We start from the raw sequence: 24,430 nt of genomic DNA on the forward strand, positions 1-24,430 counted from the left end.
AAACTAAGATTATGACTTCAACGTCTCCCATCTTCCAAATATGGGAGGTAGCATTTTCATTCCAAGAACGACCCCACCCACAATGTGGTTTTATACATCTTGTCGAAAAAAGCGACACTTGTTACAACAGGTGCACTCCTAGGAACAAGATCATTCCATCTCTAAACCTCTTCAAATACTCTTTTCTTTGAATTATGAAACCATCAAGGATTCAGTTGCCATCTACTGTTCACTTAGGAAAATCCAAAGGGCTGTCATGTGTCCAGCAACGTGCCAGAGTAAACTGTGGGTGTGTGAGCCTGATCCCTGACACATGACATAGGAGTTTGCAGTGTAGTGGGTAGAGTCATTCCTACAAAGCCACCAGAGCAGATCAATTACAGTGATAGATGACTTGAAAGCGGATAGTTTGCTTCAGCTGTAGCATCTTCATTCATCCAATTTCAGCATAGCAAGTTCAAGGATTAACTGAAAGTCAGCTATACTTTCAATTGTACAATGCAGTGTTGTAATGGAAGTAAGTGCAATACAATACAATACTTTTAGTTGTATATTGCAGTGCTGTATTGGAAGTAAGTATACTTTTAATAGCATAATAGTTTTTATATATTTATAGTCCACATTTTATGTGTCACTCCTTGTTTAGTTTTTTAGCCAGAGCCTGCTAGTTTCTATTCTCAAAGCCTCTTAAGACATTTAGGAAAGTCAGTCAACTTCACAGTCCTGAGTTTTCAATCGTCCTTGTGCTGTTGACGCACACCAGCTACGACAAAAGCCAATGAGTGCTTTACCCATCTGTGCTCAGTCCCATTCGTATGTATGAAAATTTTGATAACCTTGATGCTGTGTCAAATGAGAGAAGAACACAGGTTTACAGTTCAAAGCCAATTCTTAGAGCTGCACTGATTGAGGTGAAATCCAGCTCATTTGTGGACAAGCCCTGCAAGGTTAATTCCAAGATATCACTGGGATTGGAAAGTTAGTGGAAAATGCATACTGTGCAAACAAATATGGATCTCCAAATATTCTTGCGCCAAAAATAACTTACCATTTAATTGCATTTTCTCTGACATAGTGAAGGGACTTCACCTACAATAATCATTTCCTCAATCTTTCCCAAAAAGATCTTCCGACTGTTTCCCTGTGGTGTTAGGCACCCCATTCGACCTGCTGCTCAGAAACCCAGGAGTCCAACATGATTTGACAACTTGACTATAAACTAGGAGATATACAAATTCCCCAAGTTTCTCTTATAAAAAGTTCAGTGGCTATTTACACGTTTTCTGAATACATGATTGGCGTGGATATATGAGGGAATTCACCATGTTTATGGAACATAATTAAAAGATCAATCTATCTTGGTGCAAAAAGTTTGGGGAACTTACTCAATGTTATCCTTGGCTTCTTTTCCATGAACTTGCCTGTTTGTATAGATTTTTGAAGGCTGGTCAAGGGCATGTTTTTCAAGCTTAAACATTCCCATTAATACTCTGTATATTCTCCCTCTCTGACTATGGTTTTATTTTTTCTTCTCTGGGCTTTTCCCTGCATAATCTTTTTGTCTACCTTGTCCTATATGTCTACACCTCCAGAAATATGAACTATGTTCCCTTTCATTCTCCCAAAAGTGGGATTCTGATGTCTGTATAAAAAAGGGAATATTTTGTGGGGGCACATACAATAGCCTTTTTATGTCTTCCCAGAAGCTTTTACTCCCAGAAGTTAATTGAAACTGTGTATCCATTTGAAAAGAAAACATGTTTGTGGTATATACAGAATATTTTAGAGTCTATAAATATCAAACATTTTAATAGTCATACAGAGTCTGTGGCAAAGCTAATGGGCCATTAGTTTATATAACCTACTTAGCCATGCTACAGTATGATTATTGAAGTTTTACAGGCACACTCTGATTCTCCATAAATACTTGTGCTGCATTGATGACTTAGGAAGCTTTTCTTTTCTTCTAGACCTATTTGAGTTTGTCCTAAATCAATGAGTAGCAATTCAAATGAGCTACTATCACTTTTCAATCTTAGAATTCAGAAAACCAAAGTTTTGTGTCCCATGTAGTTCCCAGTACTGATTAATAAGCTAATAATATAATTAAGATGATATCTCAGAGACAGAAAGCTTATTTCCTCCCCTTTCTTCTGTGGCTGTACATATGCATCTGTAGCAGGTGTAATGGAGAGGAGGGAAATGAAGCTCATTCAATTGTTTGCCCTCAGTCATACACTCCAAGTGAAGGTTTCCAGAATCTGTAGCTACGGCTGATACATTAATACTGGAATAGAGCTTAAAGGATGGAACTCCAACAGAACAACTTAAGATCAGATTTGAAGAATGAAACTGAAGAAAGTACATATACTACAAAAGGTGTCTCCAATAGAAAATTCTAAGATGAGAAAAAGGACATTGAAAGCACATAGAATCAGATTTGCATCCAGAGTCAATGAAGTGACAGGAAATGGGAAGAAATTTGAGGAAAACAGTATATTTTGCAAGACAGTATGTTAATCTTAAAATATAAAACTTATTTATTCAAATAATATCTCCTACTAACATATATTGGTAAGAAAGTATAGTACAGTTGTTTACAGATATCTGCTTAATATGAATCTATTTTCCAAAGAAAATGATCATGTAACCAACAGGGAACACAAGCCTTAAATCTCATGATATCACTTAATTGTCAAATCTAACTTTAAGTTAGACATTTGAAAAATCTTTTGTTTCTTAGCTTCCTAGTTCACACACACACACACACACAAGTTTATGAGTAATAATTACACTTTCACATCGACTCAGTTATTATATCACTATTTTTCCATGACTTATTCCCTCATAGTCAGATTCTTCTTATAAAAATCAATAAAAATAAATTTAACTTTTTCTTTATCAAAATGTAACTAATTTCTCACCACTCAGAGACACTATCAAGAGATTAAAACATACTGAATACTCTTAAATGTCTTTCATTTTTGAATGATATTAATTATCAATAGCCTATATTATTTGAATATTAACAAGCCCTCAAAAGATATTTATATTTATGCACATATATGAAAATGGTATTAATTCTGAGAAAATGTTTTTGATGTCTCATTCTTAAAACATTGGGAAGCAACTGCCAAGGAGGCCACAGGGAATTGGATGCCCTCGGAGGCCGAGTACTCTGAGGTCACCCACCCCCAACCGGAGCTTCTGCAGGGGATGGAAGAAGTCCAAACACTACCGTGCAGAAACCAACGTCATCGGAAAGACAACCAGAAGCCCTGAGCGGTCCGCAGAAACAGAAGAACAATAAATGTCCTTCGGGACCAGGGAGGAAAGCTTTCTCTGGTCCGAGCCTGGCTCCACCTCTGGACCCCCACCCTCCCGCGCAATGACCATCGGGATCGCTCTGAAAACCCCTCAGAGCAAACAAACAATCATACAAACTAAAAACACCTAAAATAAATAGACAAACAACAAAGAGTAGAGCTTGGAATCTGACAGGTAAGAGCTGGCGTGGATTGGCTCATGCCTCACTAGGTAGGACACAAAGATTAGTCACTCCTCACCATGGTGTTGAGGATTTTCCTGCACACCCCCCCCCCCAAAAAAATGTTCTGCACCTTAATTGTCGACAAATGTCTTGTTAGAGTTACAAGCCAGTCTAGATTATCCTAAAAGCTGCCAAGATCAGCAAAATTATACTTCAACACAACAAATGACTAAATACTAAAATGAAACAGACACGAGACAGCTGAATGATACCTTATAGCCATTTTAAGGTATATAGCAGCCGGTCCTGTATATAAGCTAAAATTGAAATGTCAATGAGCTAATCATAGGTTGTGGTTAAGAACTTGCTTCTTTTTTTTTTTTTTTTTTTTTTTAACATACTGGTTACTCAAAACCATGTCAATTCCATAATGTTGCAAATTGCTGTTGATGTTATATTGGGACTCTTAATTGACTGGGATGATATTCTACCAGCTCTAACTTCGGACCAGAAATGGTCTCCCCAAGAAACTGTTCAACCCATCTGGACAATAAGTAGCTGGACTCTATGCTTGGTATATGTTTGCAAAGAAAGAATCTTGATTGAATTTGAACTGTAATACTGCATCAAGGTGGAGGAATCCACCAGGGGGGAGGGGCGTGGGGAGGGGTGGGGGATTCCCAGAGCCTATGAAACTGTCACATAATGTAAAATAATTAATAATAGGGCCCGGCGGCATGGCCTAGCGGCCAAAGTCCTCACCTTGAAAGCCCCGGGATCCCATATGGGTGCCGGTTCTAATCCCGGCAACTCCACTTCCCATCCAGCTCCCTGCTTGTGGCCTGGGAAAGCAGTCGAGGACGACCCAAAGCTTTGGGACCCTGCACCCGCGTGGGAGACCTGGAAGAGGTTCCTGGTTCCCGGCATCAGATCGGCGCGCACCGGCCATTGCGGCTCACTTGGGGAGTGAATCATCGGATGGAAGATCTTCCTCTCTGTCTCTCCTCCTCTGTGTATATCTGACTTTGTAATAAAAACAAATTTTTAAAAAAAAACATTGGGAAGAATTTAAGAACACATTTATATTAAAATTAAGTTCACATTCTGCCCTGAAAAAATTAATAAAAAATAATAAATTTGATTTTCTTACACGACTGACTAGAAACTTTAAGGGAATATTAAATATTGCTTGTATGTGTCTGTCTTACGTTTGCTTAAGTTTTCACTAAAAACTGGTACCAGAACCCATTCATGTTTCCCAGTGCCTACTGCAGAACAATATCCTTTTTTTTTAATTTTTATTGGAAAGGCAGATGTACAGAGAGGAGGAGAGACAGAGAGGAAGATCTTCCATCTGATCATGATTCACTCCCCAAATGACTGCAACAGCTGGTGCTGCACCAATTCGAAGCCAGGAGGCGGGAACCTCCTCCAGGTCTCCCATGCAGGTGCAGGATCCCAAGAGTTTGGGCCATCCTCAACTGCTTTCCCAGGCCACAAGCAGGGAGCTGGATGGGAAGCAGGGCTACCAGGATTAGAACCAGTGACCATATGAGATCCTGGTGCATTCAAGGAAAGGACTTTAGCCATTAGGCCTCTGTACCGGGCCCACAGAACAATATGCAACAAATAAATGTGGAATAAAAGATAGCCCTGTAATAATGTATAATATATCCTTACTACATTCACTGTTATTTTGACTTGAGGAAAAGCACTTATTTTTTTATCTCTGTTTTAAAATTTTCTTTGGAAAGCTTAGAGGGAGAAAAATAGATGTGAATTTTCTCCCTGCTGTTTCATTCCACAAGTATCTGCAAGATCCAGGTCTAGGTCAGGCTGAAATCAGAATCATAGAATCCAAGCTGGGTCTCCCACAAGTGCGGCAGGGACTCAAGTATTTGAACTATCATCTACTGCCTCCCAGGTTAGATATTAGCAGAAAAGTGGAATGAAAGACAGAGCTGGGTCTCAAATCAAAGCACCCAGCTAAAACAGATGTGGACACCCCAAGTGGTGTCTTAACTGCCATGTCAAACACCTACTGCTACTTTAGAATCTTCTCTCAAAATGTAAAGCTTGCTTGATTCAGAAGATAAATTGTCTAAACAGCGTTACACCAGGATGCTTAAATACACCAAAAACTGAGTTAATGTTTCATGAACTTAAAAGCCAAAGTTTTTTTAGTCTTTTTTCAAATACTGTATTTGAAAGTCATAATTAGAAGGAGAGATAGAGAGAAAGAGAAAGAGAGAGAGCATGCTTCTATCTACTGGTTCACTCCCCCACAGGGCCAGGCTGAAGCTGGGAGACAGGAGCTGCTTCCAGGTCTCTTACATGGCTGCAGAGGACCAAGCAGTTGGGTCATCTTCTGTGCGTTTCCCAGACACACTAGCAAGGAGCTGCATCAGAAGAAGAGCAGCTGGGACTTGAATTAGTGCCCAAATGAAATGCCAGCTCTGCAAAAGGCAACTTAACTCAATATGCCACAGAGCTAGCCCCTAGAATCCAATCTTAATGTGACTTGAAAGCATATAGAAACCTTGAACCAATAAAACAGATACTAGAGGAAGAAGAAGCTTCCAGAAAATATTCTTGAAGACAGTGAACGCCTATAAAGATAATGTCTGACAGAAGTTTCCTGACCCACTCACTAGAAAGAAATTTGATTTTATAGCCAAGTTGGTGATGTGCAAGAAAAGGTGATGGAAGAGATGGAAGAAATAAAAATAAAAGGGAATTCATATGAAGGGATGAAGAATAAAAGAAATGGCAGTGAAATGGTGACAGTAAAGAAAATAAACAGGAAAAATAAGCGAGAGGCAAGTTCCATGGCAGTGTAGTGCTCACCGCTGATTTCTAGCAGCATCTTTGGGCTACCAGAAAGAGTGTCGGAACTCAGGAAAACTCCACTTACTCAGATGGCTTCACATACCTTAAGAAAAAGTATTTAGAGAGAAGGCAAGCTATATTTGATTCATTGATTGTCTCAAAGTAGTGTTATTAATATTCAAGTAGTGCTATGCTTACAGCTACCCAACAGCTGTCTGTGACCCACTGGCTACTGTTCAGGCAATAGTTAGCCTTGACAGTGTGGTGTTCAGTGATGCAACAGAGAGTAACCAGGTGTTGCATGTTAACACCCAGTGCAGTATATTCAGACTACGCCCAACCACCAGCAAACACCTCTATTCGCACATTTTCAATGCAGATTGAAAAACAAGGAATTTTATGTGCAAATGATGTTGACAGCATTGTGTGAGACAAGATTAGAGGTCTAGTAGCAATTGGTTTAAAAATAATCAAAAAAACAACATCACAAATATACAATTTTTCAGCACTCTTCCAGAAAACAGTCTAGCTCCTTAAAAAGTAGTTTGTTTTTTTTTTTTTTAAATGGCCGATGAAGTCAGTCTATTTTGGCTAAACGTGCTAAATTCTAACCTACCAGGTTAGTCGACCAAGTGCCTGAGGGTGTAAGAAGAAAACATTGACTCCCAGCAGCCTTTTACAAAATAAAAACACAAATGATGGAAAATTTTCACTGTGTAGCTTTTGCTTTTTTTTTCCCCCAAGTGTCATCATTCCAATACTGTTAATGGGTGGGTAGTTCTTCCAGATAAGGACATAGACTTTGTTCAATTTCCTTCACGGTTTTGTTGACTTTACTTCTTGATTACAGACCCTAGAAAGCAGATATAAGTAGCTGCTGTCCAGACAAAGTGCAGAGGAAACTGTGCATGTCGGGGTTTTAGCATTGATGATCCATGTGCCAGGAAGTCAGCATCCACTTGGTTAGTTAGCTGAATTCCTGGTTTATTTGCCCCCTCCCGACCTGGCCTTTTCCAGATGTGAGTGTGCACCTGTACATCAGGTGCCTAAGAAGTCTGATGTCATTGCTATCATCTGGAGTGCATAATCTCCAAAGCAAAAGACTGAGTCACATTTTGGACAGTTATGGCATGGGGCTCTATCTAGAGATGTGCATTTGAATTGAGTGAAGAATTTTAGCAACTGTTACTACCTGTGTCTAATTACCAGAAGTCTTGACATCATTCTTCTGGGATGTGGACTACATAAGTTCCCAAGTAGGTTAATATGTAGGCAATGCTGAAAACTACTGACTTGAGGTGCTGGTGGAATGGGAAGGCATTTCAAGACTTAATGTATGTGATATATTAAACCTTCAACATGAAAGTATTTTGAGGCATAAAAATGATCTGTATTTAACCTCAACTATTGATAGAACATTTGAATTTCACTTTATTATCAATGATCACATGAAAAAGCCTTTGAGAAAATCAAATGTGAACTACATTAACAAAAATTCTATTCTGTCTTTAATAAATAAATTTTATTAGCTTGATTCATTTTAATCAATTACACATGTTAAAGATGAAGCTTTTTTGAAGACCTTTTATGTTTCACTTACCTAACTTTCTTTAATCTTCAAATAAACAATTTCTATTTTCTCACTTCAAAATAAGTATTCATCTCTACTTAACCCATTTATGACAAGTTTAAGAGTAGGATTACAAACAAAATACTTAACAGCAAATAAGGCACAGGCACTGAACAATTGCCAATTCTGCACTTCAACAGGAGTAGGGGAACACTAATTGGAGACAATTCACTATATAACTGCTAAACCAAAATGTTGTCCTGAGAGCCCTTGATTTCCTCTGAAAGCAATACTTCAGATATCTGGGGAACTTTCTAGTAGAGCAGGAGTATTTAACAGTTACTGCCATTTTCCAACTACATTGCCCCTGACACTCAGCCTTAATAAAGAACTCACCAATTCTTCTAAGGTAAAATGTCTGGATTTTAGTGGTGAAGTCAGTATTAGCAGCTATAAATCCAATCTCTCATTCTCTACGTGAAATCAATGTATAGTACCATTGTGCCCTTCAAGGAAAACAATAGATTTTGAATTCAATCAAACCTGGCTGTGTATTTCAGCTTTGGCTCTTTCTGTGTGTAATCTTTGCCAAAATATCTTTTTGAGCCATAGTTTCCATCATCGTTTAGATTTTTGCAATGGTTAAGTGAAGGCATTATTCTAGGAGCTTGTTGGGTGTTTAATAAATAACAAGTTACTATTATGGTGAACATTGTTTAGCTTCCATTGAGATTGATACTCATTACCATACTATTGTTTTCCAGGCCTAATTGCCAGCAGTTCACATCATATTAAAGAAGATCGCATTCTTCTTCAAAATATTCATCATCGTTTTCCATGGAACGAAGAATTGTCTAGAAGCATTTGGCATCAAGCTGGATCATATGAGTTGCATCGGCCAATGAAATAGGGAAAGAAGTACCATGTGCTACTTTCAGAGAAAAACTCAGTGTCAAAATTTGGACTGTGCCTTGTTTTATTTTCTCTACATCACAAAATTATCAATGCCTCAGACAGAAACTTCCTTTGTTTTAAGATTTATTTTTATCGGACAGTCAGATATACAGACAGTCAGATATACAGACAGGAAGATCTTCCGTCTGCTGGTTCACTCCCTAAGCATTCCTGATTCACAACAGCCACAACTGTGCCAATCTGAAGCCAAGAATCCAAAGCCTCTTCCTGGTCTCCCAGGCAGGTGCAGGGTCCCAAAGCTTTGGGCCACCCTTGACTGCTTTCTCAGCCCAAGGCAGGGAGCTGGATGGGAAGCTGGGCCACTGGCATTAGAACTGGCGCCCAAATGGAATCCCCGTGCCTGTGAGGCAAGGACTTCAGCCACTAGGCTATCACACTGGGCTCTGAAACTTCCTTTTTAATCCATGTACTAGAATGGAGAACATGTGGAGCAAAATGCCTTACTGTGGGTACTCATACTATAGATGGAATACATGATTTTATTTTTCTAAAATACTGAGATTTGAGACCGACACAACAATGCCTCCACACTGCAATATAAAAAATAATAATAACCACAATAAAATGCCTGACTTTTGCAATTTTGGTTGCAAGATCTGGCAGTGGGTGGCAAGAAAAGTGTGCTTAGATACTGGAAAGATGTTAAGTTACTGAGAGAAAATACATCTGGACATTTGGTAAAAACAAACTAGTGACATCACTTAGAAAGTGGGTAAATGAGATGGAAGAGCCTATAGACTTAGGAAAGGTATGGAAAGAACTGCAGATAGTATCCCTAGGTTGTATGAAGTAATCCACAAGAAAACGATTCTGTGTAAGAGTAATTTACCACACTGAATATGGTAGTAAGAGGGAACATAAACAGGAGACACATTTGGGGATTTTGCACTGTTAGGAAGCTCAGCCTTTTCTTGTCTCAAACCAAAACCATGCATGTGGCTGTCATGTTGGTCGTTGCTACATTAACTAATTGTAAGTCTCTAACAGTTAATTTTTTCAGTAGGACAATATATCTTAGCTTAGAGATTTAGAATCGGCTCTTTTAAAAATTACTACACTTGGTTAAGTCTAGAGAGTTCAATGTCTTGGTTTGCCTTTGTTACATCAGAGAAAATAAAATTACTACAAGCGCTGTTAAAGATTCTCTATTTGTTCATGCTAGATTGAGAGAGAGGGAGAGAGAGAGAGAGAGAAATTTCCATCTACTGGTTTACTCCCCAGAAACTCTCAAAGTCGGCAGGCAGGAATTTAATTAAGGTCTCCCACATGCGTGGCAGGAATCCAACCACTTGAGCCATCAATTTTGTTTTCCAGGATATGTACCACTATGAAACTGGAATTGGGGGCTGGAGCAGAAAATCAGACCAGGGCAAAGCACTTTGGGTCTTGAGCATCTTAACCACTAGACTAGATGTCTACGTTACAAGCTATGTTTTTGAAAGAGTGTAATTGCCAAAGAAACACCAATTTACACAGATAATGATAGGGATTATTTAACACTTATTCAATGGCTCCCAATTTTTTGGGGACCAAAGCAGGCTGAAAAGTTTGTAGCCCACTCAGATGTGGTCAAAGTGGAAAAGGAAAGCCCTGCCAGAAGACAGAATGAAAAGCTCTGGAAAATTACAGACTGGGGAGCTGCTCCCCACATAGAAAAAGAGAGTCTAATCAAGGAACTTTTTCGCTTTTCGATCTGCCATCTGCGGTGGGGCCGCCGCCACGATGCAGATCTTCGTAAAGACCCTTACGGGCAAGACCATCACCCTCGAGGAAGAGCCCTCGGATACGATAGAAAATGTAAAAGCCAAAACCCAGGATAAGGAAGGAATTCCTCCGGATCAGCAAAGATTGATCTTTGCTGGCAAGCAGCTGGAAGATGGCCAAACTTCATCTGACTACAACATTCAGAAGGAGTCCACTCTGCACCTGGTGCTGAGACTCCGTGGTGGTGCCAAGAAAAGGAAGAAGAAGTCGTACACTACTCCCAAGAAGAACAAGCACAAGAGGAAGAAGGTGACGCTGGCTGTCCTCAAGTACTACAAGGTGGATGACAATGGTAAAATCAGCCGCCTGCATCGCGAGTGCCCCTCTGACGAGTGCGGTGCCGGCGTGTTCATGGCTAGCCACTTCGACAGGCATTACTGCGGCAAGTGCAGTCTGACCTACTGCTTCAACAAGCCTGAAGACAAGTAACTGTATGAGGAATCAATAAAAGACACTAACCAGCAACAACAACAACAAAAAAAAACATTTTCCACCCTGAGGGCCCTTGTAATATTCTTACTGCAAGGTTTCAAAGTTACTCTGCAAATTGTGTGTGATCCCATTTCCCCTTCTCTGTATGGGAATATTGACTGGTGTAATCCTATTCGGTGAAAAGCAGTAGAGAAGGGGAATGGGCACATCGCTGGTCCCATTAGCACACACACAGTTCTTAAGTGCAAGTGAGTGAATAAACATATTCTGGAATAGTCATTCAAAGGGAATATTTTACAGCCATGTAAAATGACCATTGTTTAACCTAGTAGCTTCTGGCTAATGCACTGGGGCACAACAGATGATGGTTCTGGTACTCAAGTTCTTGCCACCCATGTTGGAGACTGGGATGAAGTTCCTTGTTGCTGGCTATGATCTAGCCTAGCCTCTGCCTGACCAGTAGATGGAAGGTCTCTCTCCATCTGTCATTCTGGTTCTTCTTCCTTTCCAAAGTGAAAACTATTAATTTGAAAAGAGTAGCAAGAGAGAGTGCTCCCATCTGTGGGTTCACTCTCTCAATGTTGGCAGTGGTAGAACTAAGCCCGGGTGAAGATGGGAAGTGGAAATAAAGCAAAGTGTTTTACATGGCTGGTGGGAACCAAATCACTAAAGCCATCACTGCTTCCTCATAGGAGGCACATTAGTAAGAACCTGGATTAGTAGCAGAGCTCAAGCTCAAACTCAGGTGCTCAAACAATGAATGCAGGAATCCTGAAGAGCAGGTTAACCATGGAGTCAAATGCTTGCTCCTAATATGATATTTACAATTTTATCCAAGAATTCTTGCATTTTCCACTAGCAGCCAATTCACTTTCATTGGCTTTAATTCTTTGTAGTATTGCGGATGAATGCAAAGGGTAAATCTGAAACCTGTTGTTGCCTTGCACATTGGTAGACTTGTACCACGAATTGAAGAGCTACCAGAGAAATTTTGAGTCACGGGAGTGGGCACCGTGTGTGTCCTGGCTGCTTCACTTTGCTCCAGCTCTCTGCTTATAGCCTGGAAAAGCAGGGGAAGATGGCTTAAGTTGGGCCTCTCCTGCACTCATGTAGGAGAACTGGAAGACCTGGCTCCCAGATTTGGATTAGCTCAGCTCTGGCCATTGTGGCCATTTGGAGGGGTGAGTCAGCTGATGGAAGACTTCTCTCCCCTTCTCTCTCTCTCCTTTCTGTAAAATCTGCCTTGCAATTGAAAATAAATAAATTTTAGAAAGAGAAATGGGAAAATGGGATTATAATTTCAGCATATAAGGCATGTTTTCAATAGGCTAAAATTTCTCACCTTGCAAGTACTGAGATCCCCTTTGGGCCCAGGTTCATGTCCCTGGTGCTCCACTTCCCATCCAGCTCTCTTCTATGGCCTGAGAAAGCATTAGAGGACGGCCCAAAGTCTTGGGACTTTACACCCAAGTGGGAGACCTAGAAGAAGCTCCCGGCTCTTAGTTTTGGGTCAGCTCAGCTATGGCTATTGTGGCCATTTAGGGAGTGAACTAGAGGGTGGAACATCTAACTCTCTCCTTTCCATAAATCTGCTCTGCTTTTCCAATAAAAATAAATAAATCTTTAAAATAAAGATTAGCTTATCATGATACAAAATATTTTTGAAATCCATGTGAAAGCCTCTCATGTGGAAGAATTGGGAGGATTTATAATAATGATCTGCATAATCATTTTTATCACATATTTCCTGCTTAAATGACAATAATATGGAAACCTTTAATCCAACCTTAAACACTTGAAATTGGACAGATATCTACATCAGCAAAAGCAGAAGGTATGCTTCAACCCCCAAATCTGAAGCAAAACAGGAGCTGTGACATTCTGCTAGGACAGACGGCAGCCCCACAACCTCCGTCTCTATGCACTATTTTTCAGACATAGCCCAGGGTTCTGTGTTTGATATAAGCAAGTCAATCAAAGCTCATTATGCTGCAAGCTGATCTTGGCAGTGGTTAAGGCGTCTCACAGGCTGAAGAGTTCTATTTGAGTTCCATTTCCAAACATGAAGTGAAAGCAAATTAAGTTGGTCTTTTGGATGTAAGAGTCCTGAGGGAGATTTGGACATTCATGGAGAATTTTAACCAAGGGCATAAAGAGGAAAGCCTGAATTTTCTGTTGAACTGTAACTTGAACCGTCTCAGTTGCATCAATCATTTGGGGCATATAAATCTTGATACAGAGTCTCTGGTTATTTATCCATGGAATGATGAGTATCCTTCCCTTCAATCTGAAGGTCCTACAGAACAGTGGTTTACAATTCACCATTCTGAATAAATCACAAATAAAATTAACCCAGGGTTCTAATAGTTACCAACTGAATAATTTTAGGAAGACTAGTCAGTGTCCTGGCATCTCAGTTTTCTTGAGTACAAAAAATATGTGGAGATGTATGGGGTGATTTATGTGAGGCACTTAGCAGAATGTTTGACTTACACTGAAACTTCAATTAAAGTCTTTATTATTGCATTATTTCATTAAATAATTGTCACCTTTCATGCTATTTGCTTTTTTCTTTTACACATATATTTGTGCTCTTAGCTTAAATTTTCAATATTTTATATATGTAATTACATATACATAAACATGTTTATATTTCCTAACAATATTAAAAAGACTTTTCCCAGTTTTTCAGGTAACATTTATTGGCTCATAGCAAAATACATTCTGAATATTTTTAAAAGGTCATGCTGGAACATGATCAATTTTTAAAATAAAAAAATATATATATGTTTATATAAACGGGGGCCAGGTTGAAGCCAGGAGCTAAGAGTTCTACCCAGAACTCCATGTAGGTCTTCTATTAGATGGGTAGCAGGAACTTAAATGCTCGGCCATCATCTGCTGCTTTCGAGGCACGTTAGAAAGGAGTTCCATTAGAAGCAGAGCAGCCAAGACTCAAAGTGAGACTTTGATGTGGGAGCCCAAGCTGCAGTTTAGCCAGGGCGGCCACAATCCATGCCCTAGCAATATGATTGCCTAAAGAAAGAACTATGTATTTTATAATATCTCAAAAACCCACACTAATGTTCATGAAGGTTAAGATGTAATTAGCATTTCTAATATTTGCAAATGGAAAAAAAGGACATGATATCAGCATAGAAGGTATTTAGCCTACATTGATAAATAAATGATTGACATTTTGCTAATCAGGAATAGTTTATAAAAATGGAACAAAATAATAATACAGTGAACCTAAATGAGTGCTAAGGACTAGTCTCACTAAAGATTGTGTAAAGTTTTCAAATGTCACTGTGTGCTTTGTTGTAGATTTATTTATTTGAAAGTCAGAGTTAAAGAGTGTAAAAGACAGAGAGAGAGAGAGAGAGAGAGAGAGAGAGAGCGTGCGAGCTCTTCCATCTGCTGGTTCATTTACCAGATGGCTGCAACTGGGCAGTTGGGCAGGCGAAAGCCAAGATGCAAGAGCCAGGAGCCAGGAGCCAGGAGCTTTATCCTATCTCCCACGTGGGTGGCAGAGACCCAAATATTTAGGCCGTCATCTATTGCTTTTCCCTGGCTTTTAACTGGGTGCAGGATAGGAAGTGGAGCCGTCAATACTGGAATCACACCTACATGGGGTATCAATGTCGCTGGCAGGAGCTTGACCCATTGTGCCATAACACTGGTCCCAATGACACTGTGATTCATAGGGTAAAATGTACTTGCCTTCTAATTTTATCACAAAGGGGCAAAGCGTATACTAAACCAGGGTCTGAGTAGTGTTTAGGACTACAGGATTCATGATGTCTATTTTCTAAATTGATTGATATTGGATATGAATCAAAGTCCCTTCGTGGGAACAGAAATTTAGATAAATGATAAAAAGCAAAGATTATTTTAAGCCATAATTTTCCATGTTAAGGACTGGTGGATAGTGACTTGAGTTTTATACCCCATTTAACAACTGTATTAATTGTGGAAGTAGAGAGCTTGTTAACTAAACTTGTAGATGATTCTCAATTAAGATACTACAGACACCAATGAAAATAAGAAGTAATGGTGGCTGTGAAAGAAAATAATGAACAAAAATTGCCATTAAATATAATGAAATAATATCAGTAAGAAGGCATTTAAAATACTGCTATTCTCTGTCTCTGACCTCCAAGAAAGCTAAATAAACATTTTTAAAAGAGATAAAAGCAATTTAAAATATATCCATTTCTTTATTTGCAAGGCAGACAAAGGGAAAGAGAGGGAGAATAAAAGCTTTCTATCTGTGTGTTCATTTTCTAATGCCTACCCCGTCTGGGGCAAGGGCTCCGCTGAAGCCTGGAGCCAAGAGGTCAACTCAGTGCTCCCACATGGGTCATAGAAATTCAAGTACTGGGCTGTCATTGCCAGCTCCAAGTTTACCTTGGCAGGAAACTGGTACCAGGAATCAAAGTCGGGAATTCAACCCTAAGTCTGTTGTTAGAGGTAAGAATCTTAATCACTAAAGCCAAATGTCTCACCACAGAATTTTTAAGGTAAATGATATGTTTTTGTTTGCCTAAGAAGATTCTGGATTATTTTCTTTAACATTTCATAACTGTCAAGTGGATACCTAAAACCAAATTTGGAAAACAACTTTGAGTAGTAAGCTTTTCTGATTGATTATGTTACTAATCTGGAGCTTTCTGGTCCATGGTCTGTATCCCTAGATAAGAATCTTTGCTTTGTTGTCTAGATAGTTATTCCAAATTCTGCTACAGAATGAAATTCTAACCTTGATCAACAATCCTGTAGGGCACGGTTTTGTAACTCTGTCTTCTTATGGCCACCAACTTGTCCCATCCCAATGTTTCTCTTGCCTGGTGTCTAATTTACCTTTCTCCTGTCATTGGTTCTTGGGCAATTTATTGTCTTCTTATCTTCCGCTGAGGACTCTATCTCATCTCAGCATCCTGGTTGTCACATTTAGAGTGCTTACATGAATGGGTATCTTACAAAGGCCCCTGAACTCCTGTCTTTGGAAATTCTATTGGAGTTTCAAAGTCAATGTTTCCAAAGAGAATTCGTTACCTTTTTCTGTTCCCTGAAAAGATCCCCATCATGAGTTTTCTAACAATGTCAGCAGTGACAGATTTCACCCAGGCCAGTAAGAATGAACGCTAGAGTTGTGTTTGGTTTTTCCATATTCATGACCTTTTCTATTCTATTGTCACCCAGTCTCCTCGAGACTTCTTCCCAACTTCATATTAATCTTCCTGTTTCCATTCCTGCTTTCATTCTTGTCGTCTAAAGCCATGCCACTTATATTTATTTGATTATAATGGCCTTTTGTATGGGGGAGTAAAATAAATGTAACAATAGGCTTAATGTTGTTATGAAGTAAGCACCCTAAAGAAAACAGATTTGCACCAAGCAACTCAAAAAATGAAACAAAACAAACAAGCAAAAAATGAGAGTACTCAAATTTAAGGACAGGACAAAATAAATAAACTAAATCAGAACAGTATGATCACTCAAATATTTTCTATCATCTGCAAGCTTTAACTGGAAGACTGGAAGACAAGATGTGGTTCTTGTCTGTTTTTTCTTTTCTTTTATAGATTATTTTTCACAAGATACATTTTTGTAGTTATATGTATTCCCCCCTTGCCTTCCCCTTTCTCTCTGCCTTTGTTCTCTCCCACCATTCCCCCATATTATTACAGTAGTATAGTCCTTCAGTAATAGTTACAAGTTTAACATTCTGTTGCTTAAGAACACAATGGAATTGCGAGTATAGACTCCCAGGAAAACAGTTAAATATACATTGACACCATGATACTAGACTTTCTATCTTGCCTGGTTTTGATCATGCATTATTACATGGGAGAAAGCCAACCATTAGTAGGGCCATCACAAAGGAAGAATCGGTCTCCCACCACATTCAGAATAAAGCATAACATCTTGCATAGGTGCTACAAGAACCTGTGTGAACCGATGCTCACCTCTCTTTCCTCCTAGTTCTCGTAAAAGCTTAACTCCTTTACAAGGCCACATTGGCCTGCCATGGTTTCTTCAACCAATTAAATTCCACAAAGTTTACGGTTTTTGCCTAAAACATTTGCTCTGCTGCAAACTTTTTTGTCCCAACCCTTTAGTTGATTCACATCTACTCATCCTCCAGGTTGAACTTGTACCCCTTCCGAGTGCTCTTTTATCTTTTCTTAAAAGGAAAAAAATTGGTGCTTTCCTTATTGGATATTTAAGTTTAGTGTACTGCTGTATAACTCGCATGTGTAAAATTCATTTTGATGAAATATGATGAATGCCCACATTCATATACTCATCTAGAATCAGAATATCAGAGATTTTCATCTATTTTAACATTGTCCTTGTGCTCCTTGGCAATCAGCTCTCTTTCCCTTCACCTAGCCCCTGACAATCACTGATTTTTATTCCTGAAGGTGTGTCTTTTCCAGAAGGCCGTATAAATGGAATCATGTGGAATATAACCATTTGTGTCTGGCTTCTTTCACTTGGCATAATTATTTTAAGATTCATCCATGCTGTTGCCTGTGTGTATCATAATTTTTTTGTTCATCTGACAACAAAAAAGCACACTTGATTCTTCCTAGTTTTTGTCAACTATGAAAAGAAACTATTAAAAATACTTGATAGAGGTTTTGGGTGAATATGCATTTTTTTCTCTTGGGAATGAAACCATAAATATAAATAAGTATGTATATTTAACTATATTGAAATCCTCAAACTATTTCCTAAGTAGCTGTGCCACTTTTTCATTTACCTAGCAATATAGAAGAGATTCAGTTACTCTTTATATTTGTTGGTATTTGATAATATTGGTTCTCAATTTTAATTTGAATATTGTATAGCAAATGTATGATTTTCATTTGCATTTTCTTTCTAACTAACTAAAACATATTTCCATGTACATATTTTCTCTCTATAATTCTTGTTGGTTGAATTGTCATCAAACCTTTATACATTCCTGGTAAATTCCTTTATTAGAAATGCATGATGTAGGGCCCGGCGTGATAGCACAATGGCTAAAGTCCTCACCTTGCATGCCCGGGATCCCATACGGTCGCCGGTTCTAATCCCAGCGGCCCTGTTTCCCATCCAGCTCCTTGTTTGTGGCCTGGGAAAGCAGTTAATGATGGCCCAAAGCCTTGGGACCCTGCACCCACATAGGAGACCCAGAGAAGCTCCTGGCTCCTGGCTTTGGATTGGCTCAGCTCCAGCTGTTGTGGTCACTTGGGGAGTGAAACATTGGATGGAAGATCTTCCTCTCTGTCTCTCCTCCTCTCTGTATATCTTACTTTCCAATAAAAATAAATAAATCTTTAAAAAATGCACTATGTAAATATTTCTTGTGATTTTATTTTTATTTTCTTGAGATGTAATTTGGAGAAGAGATATTTTAAATTTTGTTAAATTTGGCCTCACAATCTATTATGCTATAGTTATTCTATTAACTTTGTTTTTGAATCCTTATCTTACCTAAGGTTGTAAAACAGTTTCTGCTATGTTATTTTCTAAAATTTTATAATTCTATGATCATTATCCATTTCTAGTTTTTTTTAATTTTAACTTGTGAGTAGGAAGAGATTTGTTTGACCGGAATGTGACTTTTATTTTTTTTATATAAAAATATTATATCCAAGTATGAGAAATTCTTGGCTGAGTATTGCTAACATAATTGTTTTCCTAAAGCCAGAAAAGATAAAAATTTTAGTTACATTCTCCAATGCATTCTCTATCCCAGACTGTTTAATATACCAGCCCACAATTTTAAATATGTTACTTACTTGCTAAAGCAAAGCAAAACAAAACCAAATTACAGTGGCAGTGGGCATTTGATCCAGTCGCTATCTGGGATGTCCACATTTGAGATCAGAGTGCCTAATTTGAGCTCTTGCTCCCCCATTTCCAAACCAGTTCCCTGGTAATGTGTACCCTGGAGGGAGTAGGTGATGGTTCAAGTGCTTGGATCCCTGTCACCAATGTAGGAGACTTGGTTTGAATTGTGAGTTCCTGGTTTCATATTGGCTCAACCCAAGTTGTTGTGGCAATTAGGAAGTGAACAAAAGATCAAAGATCAACTTTCTCTCTCTCTCTCTCTCTTCTTCCCTCTCTCCCTCCTTCCTTCCCACTCCTGCTTATACTACTCATATTGATACTTTACCTTAATTCTCTAATATCACATGTCTCCGTCACTTTATTCTGCAAAATCAAGATCACTTTATTCACTCAACATGTGAATAATGTGAATATCTTCTACATGCTGGGAATTTTAAAAAAAAAAAATTTGCTTTCAATTTATATGAAAGGCAAGGCTACAGCAAGGGCAGTGGTGGGAGTGAGGGGAAGGAGAGAGAGAGAGAGAGAGAGAGAGAGAGAGGCTCTTCCATCTGTTGGTTTTCTCCCCAAATGGCCGCAATGGCTTCTGGGCGAGGTTGAAACCGAGAGCCCAGACATTTTTTGCTGATTGCTTACATGGGTAATAAAAGGGTCCAAGAACTTGGGCCATGTTCTACTGCTCTCCCAGGTGCATCACTTGCGAGCTGGATTGGAAGTGGAGCAGAGCTGGCACCAGTTACCAGTGTTGCAGCAGGCAGCTTAGCCTGCTATGTGTCGTCGACTGATCACACAGATATGGATTCTGACTCCAGGGAATTACAATTCATCAGAGGAGATTGACGTGGAGCAAGGAATTAGAAAAATATTGAGATTTTAGATGAAAAATTAAAGGCAATTTTAGTAACATACGTTCATAATAAGTTCATATAATAAATTGGACAAGTGTAGAAGCACATATTTGTTATAATCAAAAACTTGAAATCACTTGACCATTTGCCAAGAAAGTATCAATTAAATACTTTAATATATTATATACTCAATAATTTAAAAATATATAAGTCAATTAATAAAAAAATAAATAGCTGTTGAAATAGAATAAGGTATATATACCTTATAGCTGAATAAGTGAAGATTATCTTACACAGACACTATTATTTTAACTTAATACATAAATAGTACATTGTATTCCTACCAAAGTATTATATTTATTTCTGTGAGGAATTTGGGAAGAAAGAACTTAATTTTGAGGTTTAATGCCTGAATTGTTTGTCATGATTGTGATGGCTTTTAAGATGCAAAGTTGTTTACATTAACCATAGAAAAATTGAAAAGAAATCACAAATTGCATATTAACATATTACATTATATCATTCCTTTTACCATGCTTCTATGCCTACATTTTATGTTTAGATATATTCGACATCACAATATGCAAAAATCTTACAGCTGGTGTCGGTCTCTGAGTCACTAATTCATTTGTTTACCGTTCATCACCCTATGTAGAAAGTTTTAATTCCCATTGTGAGAGATGCAAGAGAAAAAAGGCAAAATATTGAAGAAAACAGAAATATGCTATCTAAATACTGTCATCTCCCTAATCAATTGATTTGGCAAGCATTTGCTGAGGGAGTTTTAAGCTGCTAAGAACTATTCTAAATGTAACAAGCCTATCAGGCAAGCTTTGATTGTTAATGCAAACAGAAATCATCAACATCCACTTGATAGTGCCTAGTTTTAAAATGAATAAAGGCATGAATGTTCTTCACACGATCTATCAGGCATTTAGCACATTAACTGTTTTAATATTCTTTAAATGGCTATGGGTTTTGTCCTTTTGAATCTGAGGTCACAAACATTTAAATTTCTTCCAGTGAACATATGCTGGCAAACCGACACTGGCTGAATTAATGAGTATAATAGAAATGTGTCTATTGATAGAGAAGGCGAAAGGACCCAAAGAAAGCAACGTGTAGTAAGAAAATTAATTCGGTGTTCTCTTTTGTTACAGATATAAAAAACTGGCATGGGGATGAAGACCAGATGAGAGATTATTATTAACTGGAAGCACATTCCTTGATGTTCCTGCACTGATATTGTCAACTGCTTCTCTTTTTTTGCATTGGAAAACTTGCCACCCCAAGGGCAGGTGCAGGGGCTAACAGGCTAGATAGAGCCAGAAGGTGTGGTGACCAAAAAGCATCGTGCTAAAGTAGAGGTCATTGTCTAATTCCTAGACAGGTTGTGCTAGGGAAGTAGAACAAAGCAATAAAATGAGGAGAAAGCTAGATTTCAAGGAGAGGACAATCACAGTAGGTGGCCATTGTAAATGTGATGCACACAAGACTTCATCTCCTGAACAAATGTGTAGTTACTAGAGTAGATTAGGTTATGATAACACCACCAATTGACTGTCTTGCTTCTTGTTTCATTCCTGTCAATAATTTGGCTCTAGAGCCTGTGATAAGGCTTTCTGCTGCAAATGGAGCTTGAGGTTACTCAGCTATGGGACCTCTCTTTGGTGGGACCTCATGAAATAATAAGTTAGTTACACTCCCCAATACTGTGAGAACCAAGAACCTATAAAGGAATTGGAAAATCATAGCCCATATTCCTAATCACAACCTGTTGATCCCTGATTGATAACATATAGATGTCTCCTTGGCTTTCCAAGGCTGCCCCTTATTCATCTTTCCCCACTGCTCTAAGTCACTTTGTAGTGCTATTCTGTGGATCACTGTTCCTTCCTTTCCACTTGACTTTTACGCTAACATGAAAGGTATATTGAAAAATATCATCAGCACAAAGTTCACACACATCCTATAAAAAAATTGGCAAGTCTTGCCCCTCTATGAGGAGCTAACCAATAATTTGTCATCCTACTTGCATGCGTACGCTTAGCTATCCAGGAAGCTTGGTTGTAGCAGAGGACACTTTCACACTAAGGTGATCAGGATACAGAACCACTACCCACAAAATCCCACAGTCTTCATTCTCAGTCCTGTGGATAATGGGGGAAGATGGAGACCAGGAGTTTATCATGGACTGTCCTCATGGCTGTGGGTAGTGATTCTGTATACATTTGTCATAGTGCTGGCCAGATTTCATTTCCCAAAGGTTAGGAAACTCTTAAATTATTTCATGTTTTCATAGCTCCCTTGGAAAGAGAGGATTGATAATCAGTCCCTTTCTTTATTTCCTTCAATTTATTTTTTTTTGCAATTTCTTAACCAGTGATAAAGAAATTTGTTTTTCTTGTAAGTGGAAGGAACTTAATTGAGTGTATTGGGTTGGTTATACATAACCATTTGTAAGTATGTAGAAACCAAATACCATTTGGAAAGTAAAATTGCTTTTTCTATTGCAGTATTCTTAATTATGTGTTCTTACCTGAGCTCCAGGGCAAAAAGTTTCATTTTCTCCCTGCTCATTATTAATAGAACCCACAAGGACAGGATTTTGTAATTTCATATTTTTAAGTGAATTCAGTGTGCAAAGTATTCTGAAATGACATTTCCTAAGTAGCCAATATCTTGGCCCTTGAATCTCTTCACTTTACACAAATCTTTATATCCTACCCAGATTCCCTCCTTTTACATTGAAATGCTTACCCACACATTTGAAAGTATGAACAATGGTCTGCTGCGGTGATTTTTTATATGCTATATACATGTGAAACATGTTATAACTGCATAACATTATAGACATTACTTGTGTTTGCTGTAATTTTGTACATTACACAGACTTGCAAAGTGAAATTAATTAACCAGAACAAAATTGAATTTAGCAGCCTACATTCTTTAATAATATCCTTGCTAAGACTAAATAATGAATGATTAGATCACGGGAGTGAGGACAGTCCAGGGAGACAGACTGAAGGATTAGGCCTCCTGAGTTTTTATTCCTCCTTCTGCTATTGTTTTCCTCTGTGATCTTGAGTCAGCCACTCTCTGCTTTTGTTTTCCTGGCTGTAGCATGAGAGTAATAACAAGCCTGGGCAGTGTTATAGCGAGGGAAAATGAATGCCTAAAATGTGCTTTGAGAGCCTCAAGTAAAACACCACTAAACTGCATGTGGAAATTATTATTAGTTCATTCTTCATGCACTTTTAGTCCTTGCCCTCTAGGCTCACACTGCCAGCCAAGGCACCAATTACTGTCGATGGGGCTGTTGGTTCTTGTGATGTGAACACCTGTCCTCTAGCAAATGAACTGAGATAATACATACCAATTTACTATGTGTGTCATGTACCCTACAAATTGAATCTCCAAAATACACTCTGAGTTGAATAATAAATGACACTGGATTTAAATGACAGGAAATAGACTCAATACAATTGAGTGGGCATCTGTGTCCACCAGGCTTTTGTCCACCCAGTCTGCTGTTATAACACCAAGCCAGACCTCTCTCTGCATTCTCAGAGCTGACTAAGGGGCCATCTGTATGGAGAAAGTCACTGTAGAATTGCTGGCTTTCCTGGGACAGCCTCAGGCTAATTAATTCAGTAAAGCCAGGGTTTGGCAGACCTGGCCCCACACTGCTCATCAGATATGACAAAATTGCCACCAGATACAGTTCCAGGGGCTTTCACATTCATATTTAAAGCAACATCTATTAGGCAACTGGATGAGCTGCCCTAGAAGAAGTGTTGCATTGCAATTTATGGTAGAGAACATTTAGGGCTGAAAAAAGAAAAAGAGAGAAAGTATTGGGTGGTGCTTGATGGAAGTTTTAAGGTCAGTCAGAAGCTGATGTGAATTGAGGCTCCACCTTCAGCAGCAGTGTGATTTCTAACGAGTCGGAGGCCCAAATCTCTCTAAACTTGAGTGTCCTTGTCTATCTAGAAGCCAACACCACGCCTAATTTGCCAAATTTTAATGTTCATGATGCCTGGTCCAGTATTCGATGCATCGTGGGTGCTAAAGAGCAGTGGGATAAATGAAGACTTGTGGGGTTGATTTTGCAGTTTGGTTTGACAACAGATTGAATGGCCAGGATAGGCTCACAGTAATCTTTATCAGCTCCCTCCTGTGCTGTCTCAGTGGTCACTATGGGAACAGCCTCCGAGTGAGAGAAAGGAGCTGCTCCAGGATTTAAACTGTCCTGCTGCAGTGTCCAGCCAGAAGGTTAAGCATCATGCTTACACTCTTTGGGTAGAGCTCAGCCTTCTTCCTTCAAAGAATGCCATGACTTCACACTGCAGTATAGTTTATGTATTCATATTTATGTGGAACTGAGCCCATAGAGAGTTTTGTAACATTTCCAATGACTTTTTTATTCAGTGTAATAACATGATGTACAAATACAGGCATGTGTACCTCTCTTGCCTGTGATTTATGTAGGTGCAGGTGTACGCAAATTTTTCTTTTTGTGTGCTTTGAATTACATGTGAGTCAGTCAGAATCATGTTGCTCCAGATAATATTTTTATGACTATATTCATTTCAGACATGCAGTATCAATCAAGAGAAAAGGTAAAAATGAGAAAAAATAGGAAAATAGAATCAATGCTTTGAAACAGGCAAA

The 24,430-nt window shown here is 38.7% G+C and overlaps 1 protein-coding gene across 1 annotated transcript; it reads left to right on the top strand.

The window, feature by feature from the left end:
* Window positions 1–10,548: 10,548 nt before the first annotated feature.
* On the top strand, window positions 10,549–11,093 carry LOC101519104 (ubiquitin-ribosomal protein eS31 fusion protein-like). Its single transcript, XM_036493528.2, has one exon. The coding sequence runs from the start codon at window positions 10,587–10,589 to the stop codon at window positions 11,055–11,057; it is 471 nt and encodes a 156-aa protein (XP_036349421.2). The 5' UTR covers window positions 10,549–10,586; the 3' UTR covers window positions 11,058–11,093.
* Window positions 11,094–24,430: the final 13,337 nt, after the last annotated feature.

This window comes from Ochotona princeps, chromosome 18 (genome assembly GCF_030435755.1).
Source record: "Ochotona princeps isolate mOchPri1 chromosome 18, mOchPri1.hap1, whole genome shotgun sequence".
NCBI classification, from domain to species: domain Eukaryota; kingdom Metazoa; phylum Chordata; class Mammalia; order Lagomorpha; family Ochotonidae; genus Ochotona; species Ochotona princeps.